Source organism: Balaenoptera physalus (genome assembly GCF_965194825.1).
Source record: "Balaenoptera physalus genome assembly, chromosome: 8".
Taxonomy (NCBI): Eukaryota; Metazoa; Chordata; class Mammalia; order Artiodactyla; family Balaenopteridae; genus Balaenoptera; species Balaenoptera physalus.
Genome location: NC_138887.1, coordinates 71,670,074 through 71,698,046, shown reverse-complemented (window position 1 = coordinate 71,698,046; position 27,973 = coordinate 71,670,074). Strand labels below are relative to the sequence as shown.

The following is a 27,973-nucleotide window of genomic DNA, read 5'->3' as shown; positions in this document are numbered from 1 at the left end:
ACAGTAACTGTGATGCATCTACATGCCAGGGGTTATCACTACCCCGCTTACCACCAGCTATGGGTCTTTACTGTCATCTATTCAATGAATATTGCAGTCACAGAATCCCATCCTGAGGGTTTGCTTTTTAAGGCCATTCCTGATACCCATCATAGCCTGGGTTTACCCCTCACAAAAAAGCAAAGCCTAAGACAAATGTTCAGATACAGGTAAGTTTATTTGGGAAGTGATCTGAGGGAACCAGAGGGAGGAGTCAGGGAGTGGAAAAGGGGAAAAGAGAAAGCTAACATAAGGATGTATTATGGGGTTGACCATTGCTATGGGTGACTAGTGCTCAATCCTATTTTCTGAGAAAGATTATGAAAGGCATCTCAGAACTGTCTTCCCAGCAGAAGGAAGGGGAACTATTTATCTATCTATTGGCTTCCACCTCCCATTAGTCAAGTTTGGTCCCAAGGTCATTAACCCACCCGTGTATTTCATACACGTATGATGCAGAGGGGTTCCAGTGGGCATCCCAAGCTACAGTGTCAGAGGATCTTTAGAGAAGACAGCAAGACAAAGTGCCATCAAATGGCTTCCATGTGAAGCTGTCAGAAGCCTGCTTGAAGTGTTTCACAGCAGTACTGGAGTTAGAGGTGCACCAAGAGAATTTGAAGTGGCACACGGGAGGCATCAATACAGTTATAAACAATGCATAGTTAACAAAACAACTTAAAAATCATTAGATACCACTAGAAAATGATTATATAATTTTAAAATACACTTTTTTATTTTAAAACAAATCAACATTACAAAGTTTGAAAGATAAAAAAATTAAGGATTTTCATGTAACTATTTTGAATGAAATATATTTGTTCAAAACCCTCAATAACATCTTTAATTTTTAAAATAGCCTGAAAAAGTTAAACTAAAAATATTTACTGTACTTTAAGCTTTTGGCTAATATAAAAATAACCTCATTTGTTAGGAGGGAGAAAAAGTTTATATAAAGTAATAAATCATGAATTTTGACAAAAGTAATATAAGGTATTTTTACTTAAATAAATTAAGGAAACATTCAAAAAGATATTTTTACACAGAAAAAGAAGTAAATAATTTGAGGAAAAATAAATTGTATTATTATACTTAAATAATTAACACACAAAAGACATATTTGGATGCTGGTTTTAATTTCCCCAGTAGTCTTCATGAAGGTTTTGTAGTTGATGGCAATGGTGCTTTTCCTTTCTGCTTAGCAGCCTTTTCCATTTTTATCTGAAAATTTAAAATATTTGTCGATATAATAATTTGTAAAACATCCTAGAGAAGAAAAAAGGTTGCACATACCTCATTTGGGTTCATGTCTTATTTATCACAGCCATTTTACACAGTTACTTAGCGGTTACTAAGCTGCTAAATACTAAAGCCACAATCTGATTGTTGAAGGGACCTAACTGCATTTTAAAAATATGGTTTGTTGGGGTATGCAAGCTCCCAACTCCTCTCCCTCCTCTGTTTCCTCTCTTCTTCTCTCTCAGAGCCAGGGCGTACTTCAGTAACACCTTAGAGACAGAGAGAGAATGGGTCAGAGGGAGGGGGAAGAGGCAGAGAGTCTCACTTACACACACACACACCCCTTCACACACAGCCCAGCACACGGGGGAGATTTGAGGAGTACTGACTGAACGGAAGACTCACAGAATGAGCACAAAAGCGAGAACCCTGCAGAGAGGGGTCCTGTCAAGGGCTCGGTCTCTATCTCAGTGTGTGAGTGAGTGTGTGTATGTGTGTGTGTGTGTGTGTATCTCAAACACAGTCAAAGAATGACAAAATTTTTTAATTAAAAAAGTAATCAGGGACTTCCCTGGTGGCGCAGTGGTTAAGAATCCGCCTGCCAATGCAGGGACACGGGTTCGAGCCCTGGTCCGGGAAGATCCCACATGCTGTGAAACAACTAAGCCCATGTGCCACAACTACTAAGCCTGCGCTCTAAAGCCTGCGAGCCACAACTACTGAGCCCGCGTACTGCAATTACTGAAGCCCACATGCCTAGAGCCCGTGCTCCACAACAAGAGAAGCCGCCACAACTAGAGAACACCTGCACGCAGCAACGAAGACCCAACGCAGCCAAAAATAATAAATACATTTTTAAAAAAAGTTATCAAGTACTGTTTGATTTCAACTTTACAAAAGCATTTTAACAAAAATAACATATAATGAATATTGCTTTGGAGAAATGATTAAATTAATTTTAATTGCCACTAAAGTTAAAAAAAAGAAAAGCTTAAATGCCTAACCTTACATCCAGCCTATGCACATTCCCTACAGCGTTACAGGATACACCTAATCCAGTTGGATTATCTATGGAACACATACTGCTTAAAGGACAGTTACCTATAATTCTGATTTCTACATTTCAATAGTTACCCTCCTGAAGGTTGTCCTTCTCCACTGTAACTGAAACAAAGAAGAAGTCTGCATACCCTAAGCAGCAGCCTTCTGATCTTTTAGAAACATATAAACCCTTTCCTTGGGAAAAAAAAAAAGACTCCATAGAACACAAAACCCACCTTCCTTTTACTGCCACTCACACTCACACACACCAATTCCAAGGCAGCACCACTGCCTTACCCCTGCAAGAGAAGGGGAGAGAAAACATGGGGCATGGTGGGTGCAGGCAAGGCCTCTTACTTCCTAATATGATGGGAATAATATCAAGAAACCAGAAGAGGCCTGGCAAAACCACTCTACCCAATGTCACCAAACTGCAAGTAACCTAAAAATAAAATTGAATGAATCTCACCTCTGTCTCTTCCCCATTTTCTCCCTCTCTCTCTCCTCTTTGAGTTGGCTGGGAACCTCATTCAAAAATCATACACTCGGGACTTCCCTTGAGGTCCAGTGGTTAAGATTCCACACTTCCACTGCAGGGCGCACGAGTTCGATGCCTGGTCAGGGAACTAAGATACTGCATGCTGCGTGGCGTGGCCAAAAAAATAAATAAATAAAAATCGTACACTCATGTCACTCTTGTACACTGTAAAGGTCAACAGGCCATCTGAAGGACCCCCAAAGAACACTCTGTTCTGAGGCAAAGATTATGGGCCTTGGAGTCAGAAGAACACCTGAATCATACATCTACTGTTGATTAACCATCTGAGGCAAGCTACTAACCAACAGTTCTATCCTTTGTAAAATAGGTCATCATAATAGGCACTATGTAATAGGGTCGTTCTAAAGGTTTAAATAAGATTTTATTTATATATATATAAATCTAGGTACTTAATAAGCACTCAAATGCTAGTCCCCTTACCCCTCTCATTTAGGGCCATGTGTTACATTTGCAGTAACATCAAAAAAGATCAAATATGCTAAACAAACAACAAAAGCCAAAGCAGCGTTTACTCATTTCAAATGGTACTTAGCAAATACATCCACCTAATACAGTGTCCAAAGAGCAAAAACACCTCCTCTTGATCCTCCTTAATTTTTAATTTTTTAATTTTTTTATACAGCAGGCCCTTATTAGTCATCAATTTTATATACATAAGTGTATACATGTCAATCCCAATCGCCCAATTCATCACACCACCACCACCACCACCCCGCAGCTTTCCCTGTTTGGTGTCCATATGTTTGTTCTCTACATCTGTGTCTCAATTTCTGCCCTGCAAACCGGTCCATCTGTACATTTTTCTAGGTTCCACATATATGCGTTAATATACCATGTTTGTTTTGCTCTTTCTGACTTACTTCACTCTGTATGACAGTCTCTAGATCCATCCACGTCTCAACAAATGACCCAATTCCTTCCCTTTTATGGCTGAGTAATATTCCATTGTATATATGTACCACTTCTTCTTTATCCATTCGTCTGTCAATGGGCATTTAGGTTGCTTCCATGACCTGGCTACTGAAATATTGCTGCAAGGAACATTGGGGTGCATGTGTCTTTTTGAATTATGGTTTTCTCTGGGTATATGCCCAGTAGTGGGATTGCTGGGTCATATGGTAATTCTATTTTTAGTTTTTTAAGGAACCTCCATACTGTTCTCCATAGTGGCTGTATCAATTTACATTCCCACCAACAGTGCAAGAGGGTTCCCTTTTCTCCACACCCTCTCCAGCATTTGTTATTTGTAGATTTTCTGATGATGCCCATTCTAACTGATGTGAGGTGATACCTCATTGTAGTTTTGATTTGCGTGTCTCTAATAATTAGGGATGTTGAGCAGCTTTTCATGTGCTTCTTGGCCATCTGTATGTCTTCTCTGGAGAAATGTCTATTTAGGTCTTCTGCCCATTTTTGGATTGGGGTGTTTGTTTTTTTAATATTGAGCTGCATGAGTCGTTTATATATTTTGGAGATTGATCCTTTGTCCGTTGATTCATTTGCAAATATTTTCTCCCATTCTGAGGGTTGTCTTTTCATCTTGTTTATCGTTTCCTTTGCTGTGCAAAAGCTTTGAAGTTTAATTAGGTCCCATTTGTTTATATTTGTTTTTATTTCCATTACTCTAGGAGGTGGATCAAAAAATATCTTGCTGTGATGTATGTCAAAGAGTGTTCTTCCTATGTTTTCCTCTAAGAGTTTTACAGTGTCCGGTCTTACATTTAGGTCTCTAATCCATTTTGAGTTTATTTTTGTGTATGGCATTAGGGAGTGTTCTAATTTCATTCTTTTACATGTAGCTGTCCAGTTTTCCCAGAACCACTTATTGAAGAGACTGTCTTTTCTCCATTGTATATCCTTGCCTCCTTTGTCATAGATTAGTTGACCATAGGTGTGTGGGTTTCTCTCTGGGCTTTCTTCCTTGTTCCATTGATCTATGTTTCTGTTTTTGTGCCAGTACCATATTGTCTTGATTACTGTAGCTTTATAGTATAGTCTGAAGTCAGGGAGTCTGATTCCTCCAGCTCCATTTTTTTCCCTCAAGACTGCTTGGGCTATTTGGGGTCTTTTGTGTCTCCATACAAATTTTAAGATTTTTTGTTCTAGTTCCGTAAAAAATGCCGATGGTAATTTGATAGGGATTGCATTGAATCTGTAGATTGCTTTGGGTAGTATAGTCATTTTCACAATACTGATTCTTCCAACCCAAGAACATGGTATATCTTTCCATCTGTTGGTATCATCTTTAATTTCTTTCATCAGTGTCTTATAGTTTTCTGCATACAGGTCTTTTGTCTCCCTAGGTAGGTTTATTCCTAGGTATTTTATTCCTTTTGTTGCAATGATAAATGGGAGTGTTTCCTTAACTTCTCTTTCAGGTTTTTCATCATTAGTGTATAGGAATGCAAAAGATTTCTGTGCATTAATTTTGTATCCTGAAACTTTACCAAATTCATTGATTAGCTCTAGTAGCTTTCTGGTGGCATATTTAGGATTCTCTATGTATAGTATCATGTCATCTGCAAACAGTGACAGTTTCACTTCTTCTTTTCCAATTTTATTCCTTTTATTTCTTTTTCTTCTCTGACTGCCATGGCTAGGACTTCCAAAACTATGTTGAATAATAGTGGTGAGAGTGGACATCCTTGTCTTGTTCCTGATCTTAGAGGAAATGCTTTCAGTTTTTCACCATTGAGAATGATGTTTCCTGTGGGTTTGTTGTATATGGCCTTTATGATGTTGAGGTAGGTTCCCTCTATGCCCACTTTCTGGACAGTTTTTATCATAAATGGGTGTTGAATTTTGTCAAAAGCTTTTTCTGCATCTATTGAGAAGATCATATGGTTTTTTTCCTTCAATTTGTTAATATGGTGTATCACATTGATTGATTTACGTATATTGAAGAATCCTTGCATCCCTGGGATAAATCCCACTTGATCGTGTATGATCCTTTTAATGTGTTGTTGGATTCTGTTTGCTAGCATTTTGTTGAGGATTTTTGCATGTATATTCATCAGTGATATTGGTCTGTAATTTTCTTTTTTTGTAGTATCGTTGTCTGGTTTTGGTATCAGGGTGATGGTGGCCTCATAGAATGAGTTTGGGAGTGTTCCTTCCTCTGCAATTTTTTGGAAGAGTGTGAGAGGAGGGGTGTTAGCTCTTCTCTAAATGTTTGATAGAATTCACCTGTGAAGCCATCTGGTCCTGAACTTTTGTTTGTTGGAAGATTTTTAATCACAGTTTCAATTTCATTACTTGTGATTAGTCTGTTCATATTTCCTATTTTTTCCTGGTTCAGTCTTGGAAGGTTATACCTTTCTAAGAATTTGTCCATTTCTTCCAGGTTGTCCATTTTATTGGCATAGAGTTGCTTGTAGTAGTCCCTTAGGATGCTTTGTATTTCTGTGGTGTCTGTTGCAACTTCTCCTTTTTCATTTCTAATTTTATTGATTTGAGTCCTCTCCCTCTTTTTCTTGATTATTCTGGCTAATAGTTTATCAAATTGGTTTATCTTCTCAAAGAACCAGCTTTTAGTTTTACTGATCTTTGCTATTGTTTTCTTTGTTTCTATTTCATTTATTTCCACTCTGATCTTTATGATTTCTTTCCTTCTGCTAACTTTGGGTTTTGTTTGTTCTTCTTTCACTAGTTTCTTTAGGTGTAAGGTTAGATTGTTTACTTGAGATTTTTCTTGTTTCTTGAGGTAGGCTTGTATAGCTATAAACTTCCCTCTTAGAACTGCTTTTGCTGCATCCCATAGGTTTTGGATCGTCGTGTTTTCATTGTCATTTGTCTCTAGGTATTTTTTTATTTCCTCTTTGATTTCTTCAGTGATCTCTTGGTTATTTAGTAACGTATTGTTTAGCCTCCATGTGTTTGTGCTTTTCACATTTTTTTCCCTGTAATTCATTTCTAATCTCATAGCGTTGTGGTCAGAAAAGATGCTTGATATGATTTCAAGTTTCTTAAATTTACTGAGGCTTGATTTGTGACCCAAGATGTGATCTATCCTGGAGAATGTTCCATGCGTACTTGAGAAGAAAGTATAATCTGCTGTTTTTGGATGGAATGTCCTATAAATATCAATTAAATCTATCTGGTCTATTGTGTCATTTAAAGCTTCTGTTTCCTTATTAACTTTCTGTTTGGATGATCTGTCCATTGGTGTAAGTGAGGTGTTAAAGTCCCCCACTATTACTGTGTTACTGTCGATTTCCTCTTTTATAGCTGTTAGCAGTTGCCTTATGTATTGAGGTGCTCCTATGTTGGGTGCATATATATTTATAATTGTTATATCTTCTTCTTGGATTGACCCCTTGATCATTACGTAGTGTCCTTCCTTGTCTCTTGTAACATTCTTTATTTTAAAGTCTATTTTATCTGATATGAGTATTGCTACTCCAGCTTTCTTTTGATTTCCATTTGCATGGAATATCTTTTTCCATCCCCTCACTTTCAGTCTGAATGTGTCCCTAGGTCTGAAGTGGGTCTCTTGTCCTGTTTTTGTATCCATTCAGCAAGCCTGTGTCTTTTGGTTGGAGCATTTAATCCATTCACGTTTAAGGTAATTATCGATATGTATGTTCCTATGACCATTTTCTTAATTGTTTTGGGTTTGTTTTTGTAGGTCCTTTTCTTCTCTTATGTTTCCCACTTAGAGAAGTTCCTTTAGCATTTTTTGTAGAGCTGGTTTGGTGGTGCTGAATTCTCTTAGCTTTTGCTTGTCTGCAAAGCTTTTGATTTCTCCATCAAATCTGAATGAGATCCTTGCTGGGTAGAGTAATCTTGGTTGTAGGGTCTTCCCTTTCATCACTTTCAGTATATCATGCCACTCCCTTCTGGCTTGTAGAGTTTCTGCTGAGAAATCAGCTGTTAACCTTATGGGAGTTCCCTTGTACATTATTTGTCGTTTTTCCCTTGCTGATTTCAATAATTTTTCTTTGTCTTTAATTTTTCCCAATTTGATTACTATGTGTCTCGGCGTGTTTCTCCTTGGGTTTATCCTGTATGGGACTCTCTGCGCTTCCTGGAGTTGGGTGGCTATTTCCTTTCCCATGTTAGGGAAGTTTTCGACTATAATCTCTTTGAATATTTTCTCGGGTCCTTTCTCTCTCTCTTCTCCTTCTGGGACCCCTATAATGCGAATGTTGTTGCGTTTAATGTTGTCTCAGAGGTCTCTTAGGCTGTCTTCATTTCTTTTCATTCTTTTTTCTTTATTCTGTTCTGCAGCAGTGAGTTCCACCATTCTGTCTTCCAGGTCACTTATCCGTTCTTCTGCCTCAGTTATTCTGCTATTGATTCCTTCTAGTGTAGTTTTCATTTCAGTTACTGTATTGTTCATCTCTGTTTGTTTGTTTTTTAATTCTTCTAGGTCTTTGTTAAACATTTCTTACATCTTCTCGATCTTTGCCTCCATTCTTTTTCCGAGATCTGGATCATCTTCACTATCATTATTCTGAATTCTTTTTCTGGAAGGTTGCCAATCTCCACTTCATTTAGTTGATTTTCTGGGGTTTTATCTTGTTCCTTCATCTGGTACATAGCCCTCTGCCTTTTCATCTTGTCTTTCTTTCTGTGAATGTGGATTTTGTTCCTCAGGCTTCAGGACTGTAGTTCTTCTTGCTTCTGCTATCTGCCCTCTCCTTAAATTTTTTTTTTTTTAATTTCCTGGTATTAACACAGTGTCTTGCACCTAGCTGACCTTTAATAATTGTTTCCTTAATAAAATTCTCCTTTCTTGAGGAAAAGAGACCAAAGGCCATCCACAATGGAAGAAAATAATTTGACCTGATATATTACAGAAGCTAAGAAGCAACTCTTTAATAATATGTAAAGGTAGTTAGTAAACTATGTTAACACAAAGGCTTCAATTATCAAAACCAACTCACACTAATCATAGATTCTTCCCCACACCCAGTGATACCAATGAGTAGCAAAGGATACAAGCAACACCAGATTCAGATGTAGCACTGCTTTCTAAAGAGGCCCTGAACCCATCAGATTTAGTTTCCTAATCATCCTTTTTCCCTCAGTGGTGCCTGTCGTAGTTTTTTGGAGTAAAAGATGAGTACTAACAACGTGTATGATACACGTCAGCTCAGAGGAAGTTGTTTAGGTTTGAGTTTCTTAGTTTTTATAATCCATTCATCACACAGGCTGGAGAGGTTATAAGCTGTATCTCATAAATCCATAAATCACACAGGCTGAAGAGTTATAAACCACATCCCATAAATCCATAAATTCTAGGTCTATTTATAATAAGCAGTCTGGATGGGCCAGGTATATCCCCTAAAACATTCATAGATAAGAACTACCCCCTTTACCTTGCCACAAGAAAATACCATCAGCATGTTTTTCAAGGCAGTCAACACTACCCAACCTCCTGGAGGAGGGAAGGAAGGAGTTCTAGAACCCTGTCCCTCATAAGCCTATGAGGAAAAACTAAAGTTCAGCTGTGAATGTGTGTGTTCTAAGAACACAGACTGATTTGATTAAAAGTCTATCCTTGATGATGCTGCAAAAATAGCCTCTTCTTTCCTCACTCTATTTCATCCTCCCCGTGAAATTCTACCACCACCTCTTTCTCTTAGTTCAGAGCTTTCCAAAAGAACTTTCTGCACTGCCCAACAACGTAGCCACTAGCCACATGTGGCTACTGAGCCCCTGAAACATGGCTAGTGTGACTGAGGAAATAATTTTTAATTTATTTAAATTTAGACATATATAGCCACATATGATGAATGGCTATAGCACAGACAATATTTATCACTGCAGTGATAAACAGACAGTTCTATTTTCTAGTTCTGCCTTAAATCATATCCAAATCACTGCAGAAAGTTCTACTTTCTAGCTCTGCCTTAAGTCATACCAAACACTCTCCCCCTTTACTTTAAAATTCTTCATTAGGAAAGACATGCTAATCTCTCTGTCCCCTACTCACTTCCTCTGCTCTTGGATGGTGAATTTATTTAATGGTCTCCTTTTTCCACACCTTTAGTTACTCAACAAGCTCTTGTTTAAGAGTTGTAGAGAATATAACAAAAAGTGATGAGTGTCTTTACTTTCATGGCACTTACTACCTAGTCAGAGAGACAATGAATGCCCACAAAGCAACTATAAAATAATCCTAAGGGAAGCACTTTGGGGAATGTATCATATGGCTGGATATAATCCCCCATGCCTCATCAAGCCAGCATACCCTCACCTGGCAATAAACAAGAATAAAACAAAACTTTCAAATATGAACACTGACATGAAACACATCACATGTGTAAGTAGATGACATGTGTGAAAGCAAATATCAATTATACCTGTATTTATCTTTTCAATTTTCCATAAATATTTATTGAAAACATCTTATGTACAAGGCACTGTACTTACTTCTGGGGAAAATACAGATAATAAAATATACTATACTTATCCCCAAGGAGTTTATGGTGTGGTGGTGAACTGATGAAAATTATCATTACTGAAAGCAGGGAACACATCAACACTGTAGTTGTTGAGCCCTGAAAATTGTTAAAATATGTTCATGTTTAGTGTTCTGCTTCTTAAAGGCTATTGGGTAATTCTAACTTGAGTCTGCCTATACCTAGAAGCCACTAAGGAGAAGAAATACTATACCTTAAGAATTCAATATACAGGGACTTCCCTGGTGGCACAGTGGTTAAGAATCCGCCTGCCAATGCAGGGGACATGGGTTCGATCCCTGGTCCAGGAAGATCCCACATGTCATGGAACTAAGCCTGTGCACCACAACTACCGAGCCTGCACTCTAGAGCCCATGAGCCACAACTACTGAGCCCACATGCCACAAATACTGAAGCCCGCGTGCCTAGAGCCCGTGCTCTGCAACAAGGGAAGCCACGGCAATGAGAAGCCCGTGCACCACAACAAAGAGTAGGCCCCACTCACTGCAACTAGAGAAAGCCCACGCGCAGCAACGAAGACCCAAGGCAGCCAAAAATAAATAAATTAGTTAATTTAAAAAAAAGAATTCAATATATGTATAATTTACAAATCTGCTCAGGTTGATGTTTATTATTGACAATTTTATGTGTATATTTAGTCAATCTTTATGACCTCCATAAATTATCATATTCATTAGTCCTGTTTCTCTCTGAATTGTTCTAAATAAGCCTCAAGGCCTAACACTAGCTATAAGCAGACGTTATAATTTTGAATGATGATCCACAATCAATATATAGTTGTTCTACAGTGTCTCTGTTACAAGTAAATGCTTAATGTAAGCAGATTTTCCTACAGACTTACCCTTTCCTGGTATCGTCTTTCAAAGAAACCCATATCATCCTCTTCAGGTTTCCTTAAGGAAGAAACTTGACTGCTTGTACCTACTAATAAGGAAAAAAAAAAAAATCTAAGTACAGTTGACCCTTGAACAACATGGGTTTGCACTGTGTATCCACTTATACTCAGATTTTTTTCAATAAATACCTACTACACTACTGCATGCTCCTAGGTTGGTTGAATCCGCAGATGTGGAGGAACCATGGATACAGAGGGACTGTGGTTACAGAGGCCTAGCTATAAACTTATACGAGGATTTTTCAACTGCACAGGGGTGGGGGTCCCTAACCCAGCTGTGTTGTTCAAGAGTCAACTGTATTCATATAATTATAAATTCTTCTGAAATAAAAAACAGAAAAAAAACTTTCCTCCTACTGAGTGATTATTTTGTGTTTTTCAAACCAGAAGTGATCTAAATGAATCATTGATCCTACTCCCTCTTTTTCAGAAAGCAGGGCATCATAAGACAAAAGTAATGTTCATTGGTAAACATTCTCCAAATATTCAAGTGGTTCATATTAAATAACACCATATAGCTATTTCACATCAGAACTCATTCAGCTTTGTTCAACTACTTTTTACATTTTATAGCTAGAAATTCATGTAACACTGTAACAGATAATGCACAGAAGTAACTATTGAAGGTTTGCACTATGGTCTGAATGTTTGTGTTCATGCCCCCTCCCCGACCACCCAAAATTCATATGTTGAAATCCTAATGCCCAATGTGATGGTCCTAGGAGGTGGGGCCTTTGGGAGGTACTTAGATCATGAGGGGGTAGCGCTCACGAACGGGATTAGTGTTCTTATAAAAGAGACCCCATAGAGAGTCCTCAACCCTTCTACCATGTGAGGACACAAGGAGAAGGCACTAGCTGTGAATCAGGAAGAACGCTGTCACCAGAACGCAACCATGCTGGCACCTTTATCTGGGACTTCCCCACCTCCAGAACTGTGAGAAATAAGTTTCTGCTGTTTATAAGCAACCCAGTCTATGGTATTTTGTTACAGCCACCTGAACAGACTAAGAGAGTTTGTATAGTCAACCAAAAGTGATGCTATTTCCTGCTTTGAAATTTTTCAAAACTAAAATAATTTTAACCATTTCCATGGTATTCACTTTTTTTAACCTTGTCAAGAACTAGTTTATGTACCGAAAGGAATTTAAAATCGCTTCAGGAAGGAAAATCTGGTTTTCCTTGTAGGTAAATCAAGCACCTAATTCCATGGAAAAGTTCACCTTCATTTCAGGTGAATGTCTTGGTTGGGTCCCTTCACATCCAAAATAGAATATCAACCTGAACACCTGTTCTTGTTTTTAAAGCATATGAATTCACCCTCAACCAGCAACATAAAAATCATGTAACTCCAGATGATGACCACAGAGTATAACCACACTGCCAACAACTACCTAATACAAATCTTCTTGAGAAAAACAAGAAAAATTGCTTAGAATATATGCTCTCTATCCATTCGTCTGTAAACCCTGGGTCTTTCCCTGGATCACTCTGGACCATCTGAGCTAAGTTTCTTGCAGAATCACCTTCACTGAGTTACATTTTAATAAATGGTATGTTACCATTTATCTGGTAAAATGGGATATTACCACTTTTATCAAAGGTAAGTATCAGAATTAACCAACCAGAGGCTGCATTTGCTGAAAAAAAGTTTTTAAGAACCTTGGGCTACTGCATCATTGAGGGTCACTACATAAATATCTTTAAAATTCAGCATTGGGGGGCTTCCCTGGTAGCACAGTGGTTAAGAATCCACCTGCCAATGTAGGGGACACAGGTTCGATCCCTGGCCCCAGAAAATCCCACATGCCGCGGAGCGACAAAGCTCGTGCGCTACAACTGAGCCTGCGCTCTAGAGCCCACGTACCACAGCTACTGAAGCCCAAGTGCCTAGAGCCCGTGCTCCTAACAAGAGAAGCCACCGCAATGAGAAGCCCACGCACCACAACCAAGAGTAGCCCCCGCTCTCCACAACTAGAGAAAGCCCGTGCGCAGCAACGAAGACCCAACGCAGCCAAAAATAAAACCAAATAAATAAATAAATTTATAAAAAAAAAATCCAGCACTGGTACAACTTTCATGTGCACCGAGGAATTCATGGCTCCTCCTTTCTAATAAGGAAAAGTATTTAACTGATCTCACCTTCCTTTTTGTACCTTGGCTACCACTACAACTCAGTCAAAACTGCAGCTTAATGTAATAGTTACATCAACTTTGAAAGTTGACACAACTCACAGATATAGAGAATGAACTAGTGGTCAGCAGTGGGAAGAGGGAAGTTGGGGAGGGGCAAGATAGGGGAAGGGGATTAAGAGATAGAAACTACTACATATAAATAAGCTACAAGGATATATCGTACAGCATAGGAAATATAGCCAATATTTTATAATAACTTTAAATAGAGTATAATCTATACAAATTCTGAATCACTATGTTGTATACCTGAAAGGAATATAATACTGTAAATCGACTATACCTCACTAAAAAAAAAGTGACACAATTGTGTCCCTTTCTTTTGTTTTGATTTCTTACTTCTACCTACATTTTATAATTACTTCATTGTGCAAATCCCTTGTGCAAAAAGTCAGTGTACATGAAAAGATTGTATGAAAACACAAATAAATCAAAGAAAATTCTCATTTCAGAATATTTTAAAATATTAAATACATCATAAATCATACAAATTCCTTCTTCGTTTTTATTCTTGTTTTCCATAAAGGAAATAGAATACTTAAAAATGTATAAAAATGAACTTTATTCATTTTTATGTGCAATTTATAAATGGTAAAACCTTGCTAATCTATAATTATCAAGGGATTACACCTTGTTTGGGAGAGCCTAAAGGATCAAGGCAATTAGTCCACTAGAGGGCTCTCTTATTCAGATCAAAGCAATAACATGTACCAGAATAAGGTTTTAAAACTCCAAATTTTTGTATTATCAGAATCCTCATAATTCCAAGATTTAACAATTTTTCCCTATTAAAATGAAGACTCTTGCTTTTTCTCAGTGCCTGGCCAATATAAAAGTGAAATGATAATCAAATTGTGGTAATACTGGAAAAAAAGAGTAATCTGGAAAATGTATCAATCTATATTCTTTACTACATCCAAAAATATTTCTCAATTTAATTTCATTACCATCTGTTAGTGTTTCTGGAGAAGAGCTAGATGATGCTTGAAATGCTTTTAGAAATGGGTGGTCCACGGCTGTAACTGGAGAGTCTAAAAATTCAACTGAAGGTGCACCTGAGAACAAAATATGTGAAGAATGAAAATTAAATCTTTATTTGTTAGAATACAAAGAAGTTATTTCAAATGTGAAATAAATTAGAACCCCAAGCAGAATCATTAGAAAAATCCTTTATGTACAATGAAAATTTTTGTTTATATAAATTTTTGCCATATAAAGTAAAGGCAAATGGATAAAAGTACTTCTGCATTTCTCAGAGACCTTCTCACAGGAAAAGAAAAAAATGCACGAATGTAACTGTATGTCAGCAAAGAAGTATAAGACCTTAACATAATCACAAAACATTATCAAAAGCAAGACATTCAGAATTTAAAAACCTCTAGTTGAAGAAGATAGAATAAGTGTATTTTTCCTCTATTCCTCACTGGGAAACCATCTAGAAACAAAATATGAAAAAATAAAGAAAACTTCTTCAATGAAATGAGGAAACAATCACAATCCTAAACCACAAACTACAAAGACCAACTGCTACATTCACTTTTGGACCGAAAGGAAGGAAGCTGCAGAAAAAATTAATAAGTCCTCTACTTCTTCACAAACCACCCCTCCCCCACATGCCTATCCCCATCCATGGGTAGAGAGAAGGAAATAAACTCTCAGTCCTTTCCTATAAAGTGAATAGTGTGGGACAATTGCTCAGCCTTTCAGATTCCTGCACCCTTCCTTCCCCAGCTCCTCCCTCTTGTGACCTGTGGGAAGATCAGAGAAGGGGGCTCAGGTCCAGCCAGGTCCTTGTGTGTTCTCTGGTTGCTGTGTGCACCACTGATCTCAAATGCTAAAGGCTGGCCTAAGTTGCAATTTAGTCTCTCAGCTTGGTAGGGCCTGGTAGCCTCACACACTCTCACTAGAAGTACAGACCTCTCAGCTGCCTGCCACTTTTTCTACAGAATCCCCCAGAGCTCAGGGGAACCACATCTAGCTCTGCTCTGCAGTCACCTTTGCCCCTTGCTATGAAGAGATGCTATGGCAGGCCCACTGCCTCACAGCTCACCTGCCTTCCAAGCACCCCACAGGAGCTGGGAATTACTACGAGCTCCTTCAGTATCACAAAGGAACAAATTCCAGCAAAAGATCATCTCTGTCCAGGACTCTACATGGCTAATGCAGCAGACGTCCCTCTTCTCCAGGCTCCCCTACATCTAAAATCAAGACAAAAACATCTTATGTTTCCTCTCCTCGTTCTCATCTTTCTTCACCCCACCTTCCAGCAGGGGCCAGAAGGAAAAGTTTTTTTTTTCTTTATATTATAAAGATACTTAAGTGATAAAATACCAGAAGTCACAAAAAGGCAAAGATGCCAGCTACTACCACTATTACTTAGCATTGTTCTGAAAGTACCAGTCATTCTGATTAGTCAAAGAGTAAGAGTCATAAATATTGGAAAGGAAGAAGCAAAACTATCATTACAGTTGACCTTTGAACTGTGCAGGGGTTAAGGGTGACAACTCTTCACTCAGTCAAAATCTACATATAACTTTACAGCCAGCCTTCTGTATCCACGGTTCCACACCTGCATATTCAACCAGCTACAGATTGTATAGTATCATAGTGTTTGCTACTGAAAAAAAATCCATCTATAAATGGGCCCTTGCAGTTCAAAGCCCTGTTGTTCAAGGGTCAACTGTATATGCAAAATCAACTAAAGATTTACATTTAAAATCTTAAGATTAAGTAATAATGACTGGTAACAAAAGCAGCATACAACATTTCCTTTTTCATAAACAAACAATAATCAGCTAGAAAATATAAAGGAAGGGAAAAATCCATATATGATAGCTATAAAAAAGATGAAATATCTAGAAATAAAATTAATAATTGTGCAGGACTTTCATGAAGGTAACTTCAAAATTCCACTAAGCTACACAGAAGAAGACAAAGAAATGAAGACTCAATATTTTAAAACAGCAAATCTTCCTATATTAATCTACATATTCAACTAAAATAATAGAATGTTTTGTAATAATAGAATGTTTTTAAAAAAATAATGCCAAAGGTCTGAAAGAATTAAAAGGGAAGAATAGGTCAGGAAAATTCTAAAGTAAAAAAATGGGGGCTTCCCTGGTGGCGCAGTGGTTGAGAATCTGCCTGCCAATGCAGGGGACACGGGTTCGAGCCCTGGTCTGGGAAGATCCCACATGCCGCGGAGCAACTGGGCCCGTGAGCCACAACTACTGAGCCTGCGCGTCTGGAGCCTGTGCTCCGCAACAAGAGAGGCCGCGATAGTGAGAGGCCCGCGCACCGCGATGAAGAGTGGCCCCCGCTTGCCGCAACTAGAGAAAGCCCTCGCACAGAAACGAAGACCCAACACAGCCAAAAATAAATAAACTAATTAATTAATTAAAAAAAAATGAAGTCATACATATTAATTTATTATAAAGCTGTAGTAATGAAAACAATATGGTAGTTGCACGGAAATAGACAATAATGAGGTTGACTAATGAGCCCAGAACAATTTTTGGGTTGAACCCAGTCCTACCACTTACTAGCTGAATAACACAGAACAAGATGTTTTACTACTCTGTGCTGAGTTCCCTCCTCTGCAAAAAGGATTAATAATAGCACCTAACTCAGAGTTGTTGTGAGGATTAAATGAGGTAATAGATATAAAGAGGCTGGAACAAGGCTCGCAGTACAAAGTCGTAATTATCATCAACAACATCATTACCATCATTTTTTGTTTGCCACTGATAACTGGGTTTTCTGTTAACTGTTGCATGAGCCTAATACAATCATGTATCCATAAAAATTGAAAAAGGATTTATTTATGGAATTTAACAAGCTAGTTATAAAATAATCCAGAAGAGAAAATGCACAAATATATCAACGCAATCCTGAAAAACGAACACAAACAGGAAGAATTTACCATACCAATTATCAAAGCACACTATGAAGAACAATAATTAAAAATACGAAATATTGGCACAAAGTATGCAATTAGGCCAATGGCGCAAAATAGAAAGTATGATAGAATACGGTAAAGGTAAAGTTTCAAATTATTTGGGGAAAATGGTGTTTGTATAACTTGCCATTGATTTGGACAAAAACTGAAGTTATACACACCTCACACTTTCACAAAAAATAAATTCCAGATACATAAGAAAGCTAAACATAAAAGCAAAAAAATTAAGCATTAAAGTAAAATGAAGGAGAACATATTTATAAAATTAGAGTAGGGAAGGTCTGCTTCCTACATTTAAAAACTGTAAAACAACAACAATAAGAAGTAAAAAACCCAAAAGACAAGTGACATATTGGAAGAAAATATCTGCAAAATAAATACAAAGGATTAGTATACAGAATATATAAGAAGACCTCTTATAAATCAATGAGAAAATATAAAAACATAAAAATGAGCAAAGTATATGGACAGACAATTCACAGAAAGTAAAACGGCCACTAAATATAAGAAGACTCTCATCTCACTAATAACGAGGGAAATCAACTGAACTGAAACAATGATAACATTTTCACACATTAGACTGGCAAAAAAACTAAGTTTAATGACATCAATGATCAGCATAAATGTTTGGAAATAGGTAAGCTAAAACATCACTAAAGGAAGTATAAACAAGTACAGCATTTTTGGAGGGCAATTCGACAGAATGTATTACAATTTCACATGTGTACACTCTTCAACCCAACAATTCTACTTCTCTCCATCAGCCTTAGAGTCAAATTCACATAGTACACAAGGAAGCAAGTTCAAGGATTTGGGGGGCACGATGTTTGTAAAGGCAAAAAAATAAAATGGAAACAATCTAAATGCCATGAACAAGGAAATGGTTCAGATAAACTGATATATATCTATAGTGTGGAATACTATGAAGCAGTTAAAAAATTAGTAGATTTGTATGTCCTGATATAAATAGGCCTTCAAAAATTATTCTAAGTTTAAAAAAAAGTAAACTATAAAAATGTACGTTAAAAAGAGAAATACAAATCAATTAATGACAGCAAATCACCCTCTAGGAAAGAATCTGGGGTTAAGAAAAGTGTTCAAGGGGGACTTGTTTGAATCTTTTTTAACAAGAAAATATTCATTTATGTTTTTGTAATCTTTGTAATGAAAAAATAAAAGTAATACATGGTTTTTATGAAAAAAAAAATCCACACACATATAAGTATTTAAAGTAGATAGGAACCATAGTTCTTTTCCCCAGAAGGATCCAGCTACCTTCAATAGTTTGAGATATATCCAATTAAACTTCTCTGTATATTACTTTAAGTTTTTATATATGCAAGTGGATATATTTGTGTACATACATGTAGACATATGAGCATACATTACTACAGATGTGATAACATGTACACACATGCATGTACATACACACATGGAAAAAAGCCTATGCTTCCAAAATGAGATGTTATAATGGCAAAAATTACATACAATAGGATAACAGGTAAACTATATCAAATAAAACAAATTATTATTCCGCTATTACAAACAATGGGGTTGTGAGTTGGGATTTCGGTACAAGTATTGGGGTAGGTTTCTCTTATGTTTTCTAATTTTTCTGTAATAATCATACATCAGATAGTGACAATAAAATCTTTTAAAAAAATAAAAATCAAATGAGAGAATATTTTTTGAAAATAACATGAAGAACTTAAAGTGCAAAACAAATACAAGGCTTCACTATTGTTAGCACACATAACACATATTGTGTTAGCACAATATGACAAGCTCACAGTTCATATATCATCACTTACCAATTCCACTGTCATCTAATCGCATGTAGTCCTCTGCCAGCGAGCTAAAGCCAGTTAGTCCTCCCATTGCTGCATAAGGAACATCCCGTCCCACCGGTTTTCTCTGAGCCAGTCTTTCTTGCTTAGTTTCCACTACTGTGTCATGGGCATATGCAGGCTGACCACAAGCACAAGTGAAGCAACTATGGAATCCTGAACACTTAGAACCTGAATCAAGATGTAAACCAAGTTAAACGTTTTTAAATATAGGTAATGAGCTGTATGCCCTATAAACCACTTAGCTTGGCCAAAATCACCTGAATCTGGATCCCTCACACACTGTGCTCTGGCCCCTGTACCTCTTACCTCTAGCCCCTGAACTCACTCCCTCCCTGCCACTGCTCTTACTTTTAAAAGATGCTAAAGTGGTAAGAGAGTACGTAGCAAAAAAAAAAAAAAACTGGAAAAACCAATCAGGACTAAAGGAAACTGAGCTAAACACTGGAGAGCCAGGAAATACAGGCCCTCTCCTCAAATACTGAGTTAAAAGCAGGTATGGGGGGGACAGCCCAGTGGTGAAGAAATAATGTGGAAACGTCTCTGTGGGTCAATTCTCCATAAAAGCCATATTGGAAGGCCAACCCAAAGACATAGAAAGATGCAACAGAATACTGTTTAACAACAAAAAGGAAAGAAGTACTGATGCATGTTATAGCGTGGATGAATCATAAAAACATTACACTAAGTGAAAGATGCTAATCAGAAAAGACCACATACTCTGATTCCCCTTATATGAAATGTCTAGAACAGGCAAATCCACAGAGACAGAAAGCAGATTATTGGTCATCTAGAGCTGAGGGGAGGAAGAAATAAGGAATGACTGCTAATCGATATGGAATTTCTTTTTGGGGTGATGAAAATATTCTAAAATTTATTGTGGTGATGGGTGCACAACTCTGTGACTATATTAAAAACCATTAAGTTGTACCCTCAAAATGGATGAATTATACAGTATGTGAATTATATCAATAAAATTACTGTTTGTAAAAAAAAAAAAACAAGCCACATTGAAATGGAGTCCAGAATACACCATTAACAAAATCTTTACACACTCACACTTCTGACAAATGTGTATGGGAACCAAGGCACATAATAAATAAGTTTTATTCAAATACTCCCATATTTCGTCAGTGAAACATATTTCTTTCTGCCACTGTCATTAAAAATGTTTTATAACATATTTCATCATAAGATTTCAATTCAAGATACTACAAAAAGAACTGGAAAAACTATCTCCTGAAGAAAAATATTTTACCTATTTTTTAAAATATCCTACCTACGGCTTCCTTGGTTGCACAGTGGTTAAGAATCCGCCTGCCAATGCAGGGGACACAGGTTCGAGCCTTGGTCTGGGAAGATCCCACATGCCGCAGAGCAACTAAGCCCATGTGCCACAACTACTGAGCCTGCACTCTAGAGCCCATGAACCACAACTACTGAGCCTGTGTGCCACAACTACTGAAGCCCGCGTGCCTAGAGCCTGTGCTCCGCAACAAGAGAAGCCACCGCAATGAGAAGTCAGCACACAGCAACAAAGAATAGCCCCCGCTAGCCAAAACTAGAGAAAGCCAGTGAGCAGCAATGAAGACCCAATGCAGCCAAAAATAAATAAGTAAAATAAGTAAAAATAAAATAAATTTTTTAAAATTTTTAGAAGAATTAAAAAAAAATCCTATCTATTTCAAAGGGTTTTTAAAAGGATGAAGAGAAAGGGTATATGGGATGGTGGCTGGGATTTGGGTATAGGTATTGAGAAAGGGTGCTATTGCCTACAAAGTGTTAAAAGCATCATGTTACATTTTGTTTTTCCCATCAACCTATGTCTTAGGCAATAACATAATAATCTGCCAGGAAATTATAAAAAATTTTTCGACTGATAAAATCCTTTTTAAGGATTATTATTCTGTAAATAGAATTCAGTTGGTAAAACGTCCATGATTCAAAAATCTGAATCAGATCATGTCTAGTGATTCTTTAGAATCTATTACTATTACTTAACTTATTTGAATTACATGAGATTAGAGATTAAGGTTGATGACTGCAAGGCATATAAATAACTGAGATTTTCCACAAAAATAAAATTTTAGAGTAGCTATCCATCATCCTAGTTGTTTAATGTCGCTGTAGCTGAATGAAACTGGCACAGAGACACATTAAACATTCAATAAGGAGATAAAAGCATTCTGTTTGTGTGTTTATCATAATGTAACTCACAGGCATTGCACATAAAGCCAGGCCCAGCACTATGCTGATCAGCAAAGTGCTTGCACCTGCAGCGAATGGGCTGCATGCCATTCAGAGGCACGTAGAGGTAAGCCCTGCATGGGCAGCCCGTCACTTGACAAGGCAGACTGATGGGGCGCTGCTGAGGAATCGTTTCAAAGTCAGTTTTATGTTGCTTATACCTAAAAAAAATAGAAGAAATAAAAGCACAATGCAGGTACCGCCAGAAATTACAACTGCTGTTCTGTTAAATGCAAAATGATTCTTTTTCATTTTTCATTTTGTTTCATTGTTCTTATCAGTAAGGTTGAAAGTACACTCCCCTGCATGCAGTATTTGTCAGCTATGTTGCTTTGGTCTGATAAAATCTTCACCCATCTAGATTTTTATTTTTAATTATTTAAGAAGAATTTTCACAACAATATACAAAGAAATAGCAAATAATTATCTTAAAATACCACTACAGATTCTTTAATACAGAAGCACAACCCAAGAGTATGAAAAAACTTCTTCATGAAAATTCTTTTTATCAAAGTGCATTATTTACATTTATTTTCACAGGTTTGTTACTTAAAATTGAAATAGTTCAATAAACGTATATTAATGCTATTTATTTTAATATAATTTAATTTTTAACTTTAAACTTCAAAATAAATTATCAACACCTTTCAAAGCCAAAGCTCTTTGTTAAAATGCTGTACGTAATTTTCTCAGGCCACTGGCTTCCTTCTCATTAAGTGATACTCAGCAAAATAATATTAAATTTATTATTCTCAATATTATCCTAGGTAATAGAAGTTAAAATAACAATGAGATACCATTTTTCACTTAGCAAAGAGAGCCAAAGTTTTCTTAACTGTACATATTTCACAATGCTGTCAAGAGTGTTACAAAAGAACCAATCCCATTTAACAGGGTTTCAAGAAATACAAAAAGATGCATCCTTTAACCTAGACGGTTCATTTTTGAAGAATATACCCTAAGAAAATTATTCCATGTATATAAAGAGCTTTGTGCATAAGGATAGCATTAGCAACAGCACTTACAATAGCAATATATATAAAACGTACTCATAATAAGGGAATGGATAAGTATATTACTAGAAGACAGTTTTCAAACTCTTTACCAGTGGAAATTTTTCTTCAAATAAAATCTTTTACAGAACCATAATACTATACAAAATAGATAAAAGCAGAATTGGTTAAAGCAAGGCGAAGAGCCATAATTGGAGTCTGTCCTTCCCCTAATCTGCCCTTCCACCTGGTACGCCCCTCAGACTCCGTCATAGCTCTGGGGAAAACACAATGAACACCACTGCACTAGCTGGAATATCAAGCAGGTATTAAATATCTTGTTTGCAACTACTACGAACCATGTGGAAACATTTCCGTGATTCTGTAATGAAAAACTGGTTCAATATTTATACATACATATAATTAACAACTAAATGAATTATGTAAAGAAAAAAGTACATGAACATAGTAAAACATATAACAGCAGCTGGCTTTAGGTGGTGAGTTTTCTTTCTACGTTTCTATATATTCCTCATTTTCCTTAAATAACCAATGTTTCACATACATAATAGGGAAAAATTAATTTAGACAGAGATCTCACTGAGTGACTGGTACTAAAGAACTTTTCCATCCAAGTGGGGTTGGGTCACTTTTGAAGGTTAATTCCGTGCTGTACAATTATACATAGATATGAGACTGGCACTAAATTTTTACAAGGATAAATGATAAAACTAACATAAATTTACCAAAGTCCTCTTCAATTCTGAAACATATCAACATAACCCTCATCCTCCATGCCTCCACAGTGTTTTTATTTGGGGTTGCTAAATAAATTTCAAGTCAATCTATACACAACATTACTTATCCTAGCAACTGCCTAACAACCTCCAGCAAACTGCAAGTCTGTAAACAGCAACTACACAGAGTACCTCAGGAAAGAGCCCCAGAAACTATCAGAACAGAGCGGCTCTCCCATGGTTCCTTTGGAACAGAAAGTTGAAGTCGTTACCTAAAGCCACATAATAGTTTCTGTGATTTTTCCTTGAAGCAGCTTTGCCCTTTTGAGCTTTACAACTAAGACCTGTGACAGTCATAAAATTTAAAGTAGAACAGGATAAACACAGCAAAATGCAAACCTCAGGTATAGGTAACACACATCAATGGTTGGAGCCTCATGTATTTCCTTTCCTCCATGTGCTTTTCTCAGAAGAGGACCACTTGTAATAAAAAGCTGTGTGCTTGTATTTTTGTTTAAAGAAAGGTATATATACATGTACGTACACACACACACACACACACACACACACACAGAGTTGACCCCTGAACAATACAGGTTTAAACTGCAGATTTTTTTTTCAGTAAATATGCAGTAGGCCCTCAGTATCCGTGGCTTCCTCATCTGGGCATTAAACCAACCACGTATTGTGTTCCTACTATGTTTATGATTTGAGGTTGGCTGAATCCACATCCGCAGATAGGAGGGCCCAGCTATGGGACTTGAGCATCCCCAGATTTTGGTGTCCGCAGTGGGTCCTGGAACCAATCCTTCACAGGCGTGTGTGTGTGTGTGTGTGTGTGTGTGTGTAAATAAAATAGAAAGGTATTCATACAACACACTTCTTAAAGTGTAAAGGGAGATTAGTAAATGTGAGGAGAAATGATTCTATTTGTAGATTGGTAACCTGTTCAGTGTAGCTCAACTCAAGCAACTCTAAAATCAGTTCTGCATAACTTATGTAAGCTGAAGAATGGCTATGTGGGGGTCGATTATACCATACTCTCCAATACTGAGTGTGTCTGAAAATGTTCATAATGAAAGGTGAAAATGAATAAATAAAATAAACTCTTTCTGCAGAGAAAAAAATAAAAATAAAAATAAAATCAGCTCTGCAGTCTGATGACCCATCCTCTACTACCTTGTCCAGTGGTGGGAGAGGCAGACTCTGCTCCCCAGCCTAACTGAAAGACCCCTGGCAAAGCCACAGGGGCACCCATATCTTTCTTACCAATGGTAAGAGAAAAGATGCTTAAGGTGATAGACTCCATAATGAGTTATAATAGGATACAACAGAAATTTTTAAAATATAGCCCCAAAAACCTTAAATAATTTCTGGCATATTATCGGTATATACAGGCCTGTTTTCAAATGTTTCCCAATTATCACCAATAATGTTATTTATAGAAGGAAGATATGCTCTGCTACAGTTTTATATTTCCTAATCACCAGAAACCTTAGCAATAAAATATCTTACCTATGGGTACAAAAACACAGTGTCTCTGGACCCACAAGTTTACAATCCATTCCAGTTGGTGATCGCCAGCTCACGAATAATCTGTTCTGTAAACGCATAGGTAAGACTTTTCTTTTGTATTCTTCATATTCTTCAGGAGTAAAAAGTTTCCCTCCATCATCCTCACCAACAATTCTACAACAAAAAATATTTCTCTTAAGCCTTGTGTATTTATTTTCCAGGTTAAAAATACTAAACTCTAAAATTAAACTATACTTGTATAGTCAAAGGAAAGGCTGCTTCGGCTTTGTTTTTTTACTTAGGCTCATGTTAATAGCAAAATTACACACAATAGTAATAAAGCTTTTACTTCCCATATAAAAGAGAATTATGAATAAGAAAGTCAATGAATTCATAACATCTGACTTCAATGATCCAGGTTTACCACTAGAGAATTACCACATATTCATCTCAATTTTTCCTTTGATTCTAAAGCAAACATGCTCATTTTTCCCATTAAAAGCTAGAGCCTAAACTGCTAAAAAAAATTCTAATATTTTCCTCCTTAAAAAATAGTCCCCCCCCCAAAAAACAAATAGTACAAAAAACAATTGACGCTGAAGATAACATGACTAATGCCCACACCTGACTCCAAACCCTGGCCAGGAGTTTAAACTAAGATGGGACCCACAAACACCCTTGGATTTGCACCAGCTCAAACCCAACATATGCACTGAGTAATCAGGTGTAACACTGTTTAATTCCAGAAGACCGACCTCAAAATTTTATGGGAAAAATTAAGCCAACACTCTTTCTTAATTTCTTAGGAAATTAAGAATTGGACTCCTTGGAGGAAAAGGAAGCACAATTAAAATTGAAGAAATATCTCCTAGAAAATACCCCCTTTAAAAGTCATGAAAAGTGTTGCTTGCAGAATGCTACATAATTTTTGGTGCAGTCCATACCCTTTTCCATACTTTCAAACCTTTAGCTGAGGTAGATGAATAAAACCAACTCAGAGGCTATGAAACCATTACAAGCTTCTTCCTTACTTAAATAATTTAGATACACAATAGTAAAAAAAATTAAAACAAAGGGCATTTTATTCTGAGATAAGTTTTGAGCCACTTCACTTTATTAAAGCTACCAAGAAGTATACCAACAGGTACTAAAAAGACCTTAAGATCAATGCAGATCTTTAAAGAAAGAGATCATTTGATTTTAAGTTCTAAACCAGTGTAGCTCAAACTTTATTTACAGAATCCCCAAGAAATCTAGTTCAAATGCAGATTCAGATTAAAATGACTGAAGAGGGCCTGTTGATGCTCCCTGGTGATGCCATGACTGCTACCCTTTGAGCAGCAAGCCCCTAACTTTTAGAGAATTATTCCAGGCAGTTTATGTTTGAAAAATAATTTCCTCCCAGGCCCTAACATTTTCTGGGCCAGGCAAGAGACTACAACTGAAAGCCCACATTCCACATACCTGAATATCTAAATATCTAAGTTATCAGTCAACATCAGGACCCAGCAACTTGCTCCCAGGGAAATGTAAGACTTGGAGCCTCAAAGAGCCGGCTCTGCCCTACGTGAGGGCTGGGTGGAAGCCGTTCTGGGCACAAGTCTCCTCGTGTTACCCAAACCAGTAATGAGGCCTGACCCATCAAGCTTCTCACCCTCACTTTTTCTGGCTCAGAATTACCAAGACATTTCTAGGCATTACCCAAAAGTATGTCACCTAGACAACCAGAGGGAAGTGCAGTCAGATAGGAACTCATTTGCCCAAGTAATTTGGGGCGACCACTTTTTTTTAAAATTAATTAATTTATCCATTTATTTTTATTTTTGGCTGTGTTGGGTCTTCGTTTCTGTGCGAGGGCTTTCTCTAGTTGTGGCAAGCGGGGGCCACTCTTCATCGCGGTGCGCGGGCCTCTCACTATCGTGGCCTCTCTTGTTGCGCAGCACAGGCTCCAGACGCGCAGGCTCAGTAGTTCGTGGCTCACGGGCCCAGTCGCTCCGCGGCATGTGGGATCTTCCCAGACCAGGGCTCGAACCCGTGTCCCCTGCATTGGCAGGCAGATTCTCAACCACTGCGCCACCAGGGAAGCCCTGGGGCGACCACCTTTAAGCAGGGCAACTCCTCTGGCTTGGGTTTCAGGCCGCTCAAGCTTCCCAGGTGAGGATACAATCGTCTCACTTCCCCCTTACACACACACACACACACACACACACACACACACACACACACACACACGCCTCAACTCCCCGTCCTCCTGCCTGTCCCTCTCCAGTAATTCCCACTCACCCAATTTCCCAACTGTCAAAGACCTTTCTTGGGAGACCGAAAAAACACATCACTACAGGTGCATCGGCCTTTGTCAGGGCCCCAGGCAGTGAATCACTCCCTAAATCCCCAGGAGCGGCTGCACCTCCAGTTTCCAGAGGAGAGTTTCTCCAGAACCACCAACACTACACCAGTGTCCTTCTCTTAAAACCAGCCTCTCGGGGGTGGGAGCACGTTTATAAGTTCATGACTTACCCTATTACTAAGTTAACATGCAAACTTGATGGCTGCTTTTACAGGCCCCGAGTACTCAATGTGTAATCTACACTGGCAGTTTAGAAGAAGAAAAAAAAGGATCTTTGCATAAATCTAGTTAATAATCCTTCCTCAAAGAGGTCAGAGCGGGAAGCCTTTTAAACTGCCTCGGAAGAAACTTATTAGAATAGAACTGCGTGTCAGTACAATATTTAATTACAGAAAGAGAAAACCTGCAATCAATGTAAGCCTCTCCCACCAGCCCGGGAAGGGATTCCGGGAGCCCCAGCGAGCCAGCGCTGGGCCCCTGCCTGCGCCTCCAGCACTCCTCCCGCGAGGGGGACCGGGCCTGCCTGGGGCCTCCTGGCCCCGCGGAGCCGCCGCCTCACCTCCGGTACTCCACGTACTCGTCCACGGCCGCCGCGCCGCCGGCGGGCAACGTCAGCCGCTCCATGGCGGGCGGGGAACCGGGAGGCGCCGGCTCTGGGGCCCCAGCCCGCCCTGCGCATGTGAGCAGAACCCTGAGGAGCCAAAACCGGTCCCGCCCCGGCCGGCCGCGCCCCCTCCCACCCGCCTCACGATTGGCCCGCAGGAAGACCGCGGTGACCACGCAGGGCGCGCGCTTCCACCTGGCTGCCCACGAGAATCCTGGCCTCCACGCTCAACCCCGCCGCGCTCGGGATGCTGTTTACCGCCCTCCGCAAACCTTGTCCCTCTCGTTTTCCCTGGTCTGGCAGGTGTCCTTGTAAAATAACGAGTGACGAGGGA

The 27,973-nt window shown here is 38.2% G+C and overlaps 1 protein-coding gene across 3 annotated transcripts; it reads right to left on the bottom strand.

The window, feature by feature from the left end:
* Nucleotides 1–198: 198 nt before the first annotated feature.
* Nucleotides 199–27,723, bottom strand: FAM221A (family with sequence similarity 221 member A). 3 transcript variants are annotated; one of them, XM_082472097.1, is made up of 7 exons: nucleotides 27,595–27,723; nucleotides 24,689–24,862; nucleotides 21,415–21,605; nucleotides 19,162–19,368; nucleotides 14,340–14,447; nucleotides 11,147–11,229; nucleotides 199–1,257 (listed from the first exon to the last, which is right to left on the bottom strand). In XM_082472097.1, exons 1-7 carry the CDS (start codon nucleotides 27,657–27,659, stop codon nucleotides 1,189–1,191), a joined length of 897 nt encoding a protein of 298 aa, XP_082328223.1. In that variant the 5' UTR covers nucleotides 27,660–27,723; the 3' UTR covers nucleotides 199–1,188. The 3 variants fall into 3 exon arrangements, with proteins under 3 accessions (XP_082328223.1, XP_082328224.1, XP_082328225.1); XM_082472098.1 differs by lacking the exon at nucleotides 199–1,257 and adding an exon at nucleotides 1,267–2,957; XM_082472099.1 differs by lacking the exon at nucleotides 199–1,257 and adding an exon at nucleotides 9,028–9,303.
* Nucleotides 27,724–27,973: the final 250 nt, after the last annotated feature.

Bases quoted from the DNA above. Each gene is read 5' to 3' on its own strand.
- FAM221A (XM_082472099.1), bottom strand. From the start codon at position 27,659: ATGGAGCGGCTGACGTTGCCCGCCGGCGGCGCGGCGGCCGTGGACGAG. The intron at 24,863-27,594 runs GTGAGGCGGCGG...TTTTTGTTGTAG, and splicing joins GAGTACGTGGAGTACCGGAG to AATTGTTGGTGAGGATGATG. The intron at 21,606-24,688 runs GTAAGATATTTT...TATTTTTTTTAG, and splicing joins CTGTGTTTTTGTACCCATAG to GTATAAGCAACATAAAACTG.